The 10,000-nt window shown below is 45.3% G+C and overlaps 1 protein-coding gene across 1 annotated transcript in view; it reads left to right on the top strand.

The window, feature by feature from the left end:
• dnah5l (dynein, axonemal, heavy chain 5 like) overlaps nucleotides 1-10,000 on the top strand; it is a 50,700-nt gene that overhangs the window by 2,165 nt on the left and 38,535 nt on the right. The window contains exons 5-11 of the mRNA XM_076888595.1: nucleotides 1,119-1,214; nucleotides 1,295-1,468; nucleotides 1,648-1,737; nucleotides 1,825-1,980; nucleotides 2,235-2,374; nucleotides 2,661-2,812; nucleotides 2,918-3,125. Of these exons, the coding sequence (XP_076744710.1) occupies nucleotides 1,119-1,214; nucleotides 1,295-1,468; nucleotides 1,648-1,737; nucleotides 1,825-1,980; nucleotides 2,235-2,374; nucleotides 2,661-2,812; nucleotides 2,918-3,125 (1,016 nt within the window). The remainder of the gene's footprint in view (nucleotides 1-1,118; nucleotides 1,215-1,294; nucleotides 1,469-1,647; nucleotides 1,738-1,824; nucleotides 1,981-2,234; nucleotides 2,375-2,660; nucleotides 2,813-2,917; nucleotides 3,126-10,000) is intronic.

Raw genomic sequence — 10,000 nt, 5'->3', positions numbered from 1 at the left:
ACTCCTGCTCCCAACCGTGGCTCCGTGAAAAACACTCTGCTGAACCCTGGTGACACAAAAACACAGGTCAGAGGTCATCCAGCGAGCGAGGTGTCTTCACAATAATTATTATTAGGATGAGTTAGACTGAAGGATCCCGCGCCCACTGGAACTCAGCCACACTCTTAAACACGGCTCTCCTGTGGAAAACAGCGAAAACCACAAAAACACCTGAGTCCTGCTTCCCCAGACCCCGGCCCTGACAGGAACAGGACTTTATTGGTTTTACTGGGACAGCTTTTATCAGAAGAATATGATTGTGAAGCTTCTCTCACAGTGAGGCTGAATGAGCCAATAACAGCTAATAACACAGTAACAGGTACGTTTCATGTCTTTATTGGACTCTGAGTAATCACACTCTGACCTCACAGAGCAGCTGGATGAACAAAGAGAACTTTTACTAACTGCCTTTGAACACAACAGCCTCCATCAGAGGTCAGAACAGTCGTTTCCCTCCTGGTTTCCTAACACGAGCACCGTTCTTATCAGCTATTTATCAGACTGTAGTCACGCAGTCACACATGTTATCCAGCATGTGCTTCGCTGTAGTGTCTCTGTGCACCAGTATGCACGCTCACAAACATCTGGCAGGCACATCGTCCACAGGTCACACACCCTTACACACTCACAGATGTGGACATTATAACACTGCTCATAGAGACATAGCTGAACCAAAGCTCACACAGAGAGGAAACCAGTGTGCAGGTTTCACCATGAAGGTTATTGATGGATGTTACCGACTCAAAGCTGAACTGAACAGTCCTGAAAGTCAGAAGTTCCTCCGTTTGTGGACAGATGCTCTTACTGTGGAGCGATGAACAAGTCTTTGAAAGGCTTTCAGGGCTTTCTACCAGTCTGATCTTCCTGAAACGCTCGACTCCATTTGCTTTAAGAGAAGTCAGTGTGTTCAGCAAACACAACAACAGTGTGTGTTTAGTTCAGACAGCGTGTGTTTCTGTCTAATGATGTCTTGGATGATGATCAGAAATAACTCGGTGGTTGCAGAGGCTTCAGCTTACCTCGCTCTTCCAGCTGTTACGAGTTGTGGTTCAGTCCTGAGGAAGCTCTGTGTGTCTCAGTTTGACAGAGACTATGCAGACTTCCAGCTCCAGGTTCAGAGTGTGTTCCAGTGTCTTCGGTCTCTGCTGGACGACTGGTTCAGCCGGCCTGTCTCTGTGAGTTCACACAATCAGAACTGAAAGCGACTTCTTATCGTATCAAACACACAGAACTGAAACAATGTGTCTGGATTCAGACGCAGAGATTGCTGGAGCTGTTGGCCATGTTTGAGTCGGGTCCGCTGGCTCGCTTGGACCTGAGGCAGTACTACCTGCTGCTGCTGCAGCGCTACAGCCGAGATCTGGAGCTGCTGAGGAAGACCTACCAGAAACACAAGGACCGGCCGCCCATCGGACGCAACCTGCCGCCGGTACTTACACCTGCTCACCCTGTGCTCACAAACACCAGCAGGAAATTCACTACTTTAAATCCAAGTGTCAAACTCCAGTCCTGGAGGATGCTTCTATTGTGCTTCTATTGTGCTTCTATTGAGAAATACAGATGATTTATTTACCGATAGAGCTTTTGTTATTGCTCTCTCTCTCTCAGGTGTCAGGCAGGGTCCTTTGGAGCCGGCAGCTCTTCAGGAAGGTTGAAGCTCCGATGTTGATCCTGAAGAAGAAGCTTGACTTCCTGAAGGTGCACACTCTGACTTTACCCCATCAGTCACATGATCTCTGTGATGACCGCGTCCTCGGTGACGCCGCCTGTCTGTGTCTGTCTCAGGGACCAGAGATGACAAAAGTCATCCGGAGCTACAACCAGCTGGCTGTGGTGTTGCTGCAGTACGAGGTGCTGCACCTGCAGGGGTGGAGTCAGGCTGCAGAGAGTGCGCCACGCTGCCTGAGCACCGCCCTGCTGGTCCGGCATGAAGACAGCAAGGTTTGTGACGACTGAATGAAAGCAGCTTTTAAAGGTCGTGCGTGGCTTTAACTTTTTAATCATCTTTTTCAGATTTGAACAAATCGTTTTTACACATTTCAGTCATGTGACCGACAGTCCAGAGCCGACTGCTTTTGTTTCTGCAGGCAGTGAACTAACACCACACACTCTACTTTCCTTTGGATGCTGGATCCTTAAATTTGCTGTTAGATTTTAGATTTTATTGAACATTTGAAAGAGCCTCTTTGTTTCAGGAGGTCTCGGTGAACCTGGACCCTGTGGTGCTGGAGGTGCTGCAGGAAGCTCGGTGGATGACCAAACTGGGCGTGAACGTGCCAAAGGTCATCCAGAAGATGACCTCCAGGGAATCAGAGCTCAGAGATTTGTACAGCCGGTGAGAGCAGCTGTTCAGTCCAGCTGTAGGCGCGTCAGCAGCTCATTCTGTGATGTTCTCACTCAAATCCATCACATGAATGTCTTTTCTTTGGTTTGTAGTTCTTGTTGTTACTTCACTCTGTGCTGGATAGAAAAGCTCACAGAAACAAGGCGCTTGTTCTTGATTAAACAACATCAGGATTTATTTTCTCTGCGACGTTACTCATCTCGTCTCAGACTCATCTTCATCTCTTCTTCACTTTGGTAAACTTGTGTTTTCTTTGATGGTGCTGACTCTGGTCCAGACTGCTGGAGATGCTCCAGGACTACAGCTCTGTGGTGGGCAGGGTCCCACCTCTCCTCCTCCCCCTCATGCAGCCCTTCATTGGCCGTGTGGAGGCAGCTCTCTCCCCTGGACTCACCTCACTGTCCTGGACTGCCCTCAACACTGAGCGGTGTAAGGACGGACAGCTTCCCGTCTCATTGTTGTTGTGCTAATATACAAAGAAAGGACATCAGATTTATAAGCATTCGATAATGATTCCCTTCCACTCTGTGTCAGTCCTGCAGAATGTGTATGTGGCTCTCAAAGACGTGGACCTGGTGGCCAAAATGGCGACAGACCTGTTGGACTGTCGCATCGGCCGGCTGCTTGGGGCCATGTCGTCCTGCCGTCTGCTGGTCCTTCCTGAAGACTCGTCTGTGTCGGCGCAGGACCTCCTGCTACAGACAGGAAGCTTGGTCCAAGCTGCTGCTGTCACCCTGAGCTGGTAACACTGACAGCAACACTGACAGCAACACTGACAGCAACACTGACAGTAACACTGACAGCAACACTGACAGCAACAGTGACAGCAACACTGACAGTAACACTGACAATAACACTGACAGTAACACTGACAGCAACAGTGACAGCAACAGTGACAGTAACACTGACAGTAACACTGACAGTAACACTGACAGTAACAGTAACACTGACAGTAACACTGACAGTAACACTGACAGCAACACTGACAGTAACACTGACAGTAACACTGACAGCAACAGTGACAGCAACACTGACAGTAACACTGACAGCAACACTGACAGTAACACTGACAGTAACACTGACAGCAACACTGACAGTAACACTGACAATAACACTGACAGCAACACTGACAGCAACACTGACAGTAACACTGACAATAACACTGACAGCAACACTGACAGTAACACTGACAATAACACTGACAGCAACACTGACAGCAACACTGACAGTAACACTGACAGCAACACTGACAGCAACACTGACAGCAACACTGACAGCAAAACTGACAGCAACACTGACAGCAACACTGACAGCAAAACTGACAGCAACACTGACAGCAACACTGACAGCAACACTGACAGTAACACTGACAGCAACACTGACAGCAACACTGACAGTAACAGTAACTGATAGGTTTGTAGCTTGAACCCATCCGCTGGAACGTTGAAGGCAATATAATTACACTGCAAAGCAAGACACAAGTAGGCAAAGTTCTTCATGTTACTCGTGCACGGGAGAGAACCGGACAGGCGCCGTTCCTTCGCCTGACCCCAGTTGCTCTCGTCCATTCTCCCGTACCACTGCCCTTTTATTGAGGTTACATGAATATGCATAGGTTCATTAACATATGACGTCTACATACAAACAAAGAGTACCTTGCCTGTGTGTGTGTTGGCGTATGTGGTGGATGTGTGTGTGTGTGTTGGATGTGTGTGTGTGTGTGTGTGTGTGTGTGTGTGTGTGTGTGTGTGTGTGTGGGTACTGCTGATCAAAGGGTCATAAAAGCACACAAGCAAACATCCTTGGTCAGGAAGAGAGTAGACCCCCCCTCATCCTAGATAACACCGTGAGGAAGTCCAGCAGTTCATTTATACACAAAAAGCACTTAGACTAGAACAGACGTAACTACGTTAATCCTACCATAAAACAATTAAACAAGGTACGAACTTTCCCTTGCTTCCAGGATGTAGGTGTGCATTCTAGTGTGGAATACACACCAAGCCTCTGTAGCCTGTTAAAGATCACCCAACTTATCACTACACAATTAATTATACACCTCTAAGCATCCATGGTTAAATATTTGTAAGCATAAATGACAATCAACAATACAAACTCTAACAGTAACACTGACAGTAACACTGACAGCAAAACTGACAGCAACAGTGACAGCAACACTGACAGCAACACTGACAGCAACACTGACAGCAAAACTGACAGCAACACTGACAGCAACACTGACAGCAACACTGACAGTAACAGTAACACTGACAGCAACACTGACAGCAACACTAACAGTAACAGTAACACTGACAGTAACACTGACAGCAACAGTAACACTGACAGTAACACTGACAGCAAAACTGACAGCAAATCTGACAGTAACACTGACAGTAACACTGACAGTAACAGTAACACTGACAGCAACAGTGACAGTAACACTGACAGTAACACTGACAGCAACACTGACAGCAACACTGACAGTAACACTGACAGCAACACTGACAGCAACACTGACAGTAACAGTAACACTGACAGCAACACTGACAGTAACACTGACAGTAACACTGACAATAACACTGACAGTAACACTGACAGTAACACTGACAGCAACACTGACAGCAACACTGACAGCAACACTGACAGTAACACTGACAATAACACTGACAGCAACACTGACAGCAACACTGACAGCAACACTGACAGTAACAGTAACACTGACAGCAACACTGACAGCAACACTGACAGTAACACTGACAATAACACTGACAGTAACACTGACAGCAACACTGACAGCAACACTGACAATAACACTGACAGCAACACTGACAGTAACACTGACAGCAACACTGACAGCAACACTGACAGTAACAGTAACACTGACAGCAACACTGACAGTAACACTAACAGTAACAGTAACACTGACAGCAACAGTAACACTGACAGTAACACTGACAGCAACAGTAACACTGACAGTAACACTGACAGCAAAACTGACAGCAAATCTGACAGTAACACTGACAGTAACACTGACAGTAACAGTAACACTGACAGCAACACTGACAGTAACACTAACACTGACAGCAACACTGACAGTAACACTGACAGTAACACTGACAGCAACACTGACAGCAACACTGACAGCAAAACTGACAGCAACACTGACAGCAACACTAACAGTAACAGCAAAACTGACAGCAACACTGACAGTAACAGTAACACTGACAGTAACACTGACAGCAAAACTGACAGTAACACTGACAGCAACAGTGACAGCAACAGTGACAGCAACACTGACAGCAAAACTGAAAGCAACACTGACAGTAACACTAACAGTAACAGCAAAACTGACAGCAACACTGACAGTAACACTAACAGTAACAGTAACACTGACAGCAAAACTGACAGCAAAACTGACAGCAACAGTGACAGCAACACTGACAGCAAAACTGAAAGCAACACTGACAGTAACACTAACAGTAACAGCAAAACTGACAGCAACACTGACAGTAACACTAACACTGACAGTAACACTGACAGTAACACTGACAGCAACACTGACAGCAACACTGACAGTAACACTGACAGCAACACTGACAGCAACACTGACAATAACACTGACAATAACACTGACAATAACACTGACAGCAACACTGACAGCAACACTGACAATAACACTGACAATAACACTGACAGCAACAGTGACAGCAACAGTGACAGCAACACTGACAGCAAAACTGACAGCAACACTGACAGTAACACTGACAGTAACACTGACAGTAACACTGACAGCAACACTGACAGCAACACTGACAGTAACACTGACAGTAAAACTGACAGCAACACTGACAGCAACACTGACAATAACACTGACAATAACACTGACAATAACACTGACAGCAACACTGACAGCAACACTGACAATAACACTGACAATAACACTGACAGCAACAGTGACAGCAACAGTGACAGCAACACTGACAGCAAAACTGACAGCAACACTGACAGTAACACTGACAGTAACAGCAAAACTGACAGCAACACTGACAGTAACACTAACAGTAACAGCAAAACTGACAGCAACACTGACAGTAACAGTAACACTGACAGTAACACTGACAGCAAAACTGACAGTAACACTGACAGCAACACTGACAGCAACAGTGACAGCAACAGTGACAGCAACACTGACAGCAAAACTGAAAGCAACACTGACAGTAACACTAACAGTAACAGCAAAACTGACAGCAACACTGACAGTAACACTAACAGTAACAGTAACACTGACAGCAACACTGACAGCAAAACTGACAGCAACACTGACAGCAACACTGACAGTAACACTGACAGCAACACTGACAGCAACACTGACAGTAACACTGACAGCAACACTGACAGTAACAGCAAAACTGACAGCAACACTGACAGTAACACTAACAGTAACAGTAACACTGACAGCAAAACTGACAGCAAAACTGACAGCAACAGTGACAGCAACACTGACAGCAAAACTGAAAGCAACACTGACAGTAACACTAACAGTAACAGTAACACTGACAGCAAAACTGACAGCAAAACTGACAGCAACAGTGACAGCAACACTGACAGCAAAACTGAAAGCAACACTGACAGTAACACTAACAGTAACAGCAAAACTGACAGCAACACTGACAGTAACACTAACACTGACAGTAACACTGACAGCAACACTGACAGCAACACTGACAGTAACACTGACAGTAACACTGACAGTAACACTGACAGCAACAGTGACAGCAACACTGACAGTAACACTGACAGCAACACTGACAGCAACACTGACAGCAACACTGACAGTAACACTGACAGCAACACTGACAATAACACTGAAAATAACACTGACAGCAACACTGACAATAACACTGACAATAACACTGACAGCAACACTGACAATAACACTGACAATAACACTGACAGCAACACTGACAGCAACACTGACAGTAACACTGACAATAACACTGACAGCAACACTGACAGTAACACTGACAATAACACTGACAGCAACACTGACAGCAACACTGACAGTAACAGTAACTGATAGGTTTGTAGCTTGAACCCATCCGCTGGAACGTTGAAGGCAATATAATTACACTGCAAAGCAAGACACAAGTAGGCAAAGTTCTTCATGTTACTCGTGCACGGGAGAGAACCGGACAGGCGCCGTTCCTTCGCCTGACCCCAGTTGCTCTCGTCCATTCTCCCGTACCACTGCCCTTTTATTGAGGTTACATGAATATGCATAGGTTCATTAACATATGACGTCTACATACAAACAAAGAGTACCTTGCCTGTGTGTGTGTTGGCGTATGTGGTGGATGTGTGTGTGTGTGTTGGATGTGTGTGTGTGTGTGTGTGTGTGTGTGTGGGTACTGCTGATCAAAGGGTCATAAAAGCACACAAGCAAACATCCTTGGTCAGGAAGAGAGTAGACCCCCCCTCATCCTAGATAACACCGTGAGGAAGTCCAGCAGTTCATTTATACACAAAAAGCACTTAGACTAGAACAGACGTAACTACGTTAATCCTACCATAAAACAATTAAACAAGGTACGAACTTTCCCTTGCTTCCAGGATGTAGGTGTGCATTCTAGTGTGGAATACACACCAAGCCTCTGTAGCCTGTTAAAGATCACCCAACTTATCACTACACAATTAATTATACACCTCTAAGCATCCATGGTTAAATATTTGTAAGCATAAATGACAATCAACAATACAAACTCTAACAGTAACACTGACAGTAACACTGACAGCAAAACTGACAGCAACACTGACAGCAACACTGACAGCAAAACTGACAGCAACACTGACAGCAACACTGACAGCAACACTAACAGCAACACTGACAGCAACACTGACAGCAACACTGACAGTAACAGTAACACTGACAGCAACGCTGACAGTAACACTAACAGTAACAGTAACACTGACAGCAACACTAACAGCAACAGTAACACTGACAGTAACACTGACAGCAACAGTAACACTGACAGTAACACTGACAGCAAAACTGACAGCAAATCTGACAGTAACACTGACAGTAACACTGACAGTAACAGTAACACTGACAGCAACACTGACAGCAACACTGACAGTAACACTGACAGTAACACTGACAGCAACACTGACAGCAACACTGACAGTAACAGTAACACTGACAGTAACACTGACAGTAAAACTAACAGTAACAGTAACACTGACAGCAACACTAACAGCAACAGTAACACTGACAGTAACACTGACAGCAACAGTAACACTGACAGCAAAACTGACAGCAAATCTGACAGTAACACTGACAGCAAAACTGACAGCAAATCTGACAGTAACACCAACACTGACAGCAACACTGACAGCAACACTGACAGCAACACTGACAGCAAAACTGACAGCAACACTGACAGTAACACTAACAGTAACAGCAAAACTGACAGCAACACTGACAGTAACACTAACAGTAACAGCAAAACTGACAGCAACACTGACAGTAACAGTAACACTGACAGTAACACTGACAGCAAAACTGACAGTAACACTGACAGCAACAGTGATAGCAACAGTGACAGCAACACTGACAGCAAAACTGAAAGCAACACTGACAGTAACACTAACAGTAACAGCAAAACTGACAGCAACACTGACAGCAACACTGACAGCAAAACTGACAGCAACACTGACAGCAACACTGACAGCAACACTGACAGTAACACTGACAGCAACACTGACAGCAACACTGACAGTAACACTAACAGTAACAGCAAAACTGACAGCAACACTGACAGTAACACTAACAGTAACAGTAACACTGACAGCAAAACTGACAGCAAAACTGACAGCAACAGTGACAGCAACACTGACAGCAAAACTGAAAGCAACACTGACAGTAACACTAACAGTAACAGCAAAACTGACAGCAACACTAACAGTAACAGCAACACTGACAGCAAAACTGACAGCAACACTGACAGCAAAACTGACAGCAACACTGACAGCAACACTGACAGTAACACTGACAATAACACTGACAGTAACAGCAACACTGACAGCAACACTGACAGCAACACTGACAGCAACACTGACAGTAACAGTAACACTGACAGCAACACTGACAGTAACACTAACAGTAACAGTAACACTGACAGCAACACTAACAGCAACAGTAACACTGACAGCAACACTGACAGCAACACTGACAGTAACACTGACAGTGACAGCAACACTGACAGTAACACTAACAGTAACAGTAACACTGACAGCAACACTAACAGCAACAGTAACACTGACAGTAACACTGACAGCAACACTGACAGAAACAGTAACACTGACAGTAACAGTAACACTGACAGCAACACTGACAGTAATACTAACACTGACAGCAACACTGACAGTAACACTAACAGTAACAGTAACACTGACAGCAACACTAACAGCAACAGTAACACTGACAGTAACACTGACAGCAACACTGACAGCAACACTGACAGCAACACTGACAGTAACAGTAACACTGACAGCAACACTGACAGTAACACTAACAGTAACAGTAACACTGACAGCAACACTAACAGCAACAGTAACACTGAC

This window comes from Maylandia zebra, linkage group LG9 (assembly GCF_041146795.1).
Source record: "Maylandia zebra isolate NMK-2024a linkage group LG9, Mzebra_GT3a, whole genome shotgun sequence".
NCBI lineage: Eukaryota > Metazoa > Chordata > Actinopteri > Cichliformes > Cichlidae > Maylandia > Maylandia zebra.
Note: the sequence above shows the minus strand (reverse complement) of the source record. Positions and strands in the feature narration are given on the sequence as shown.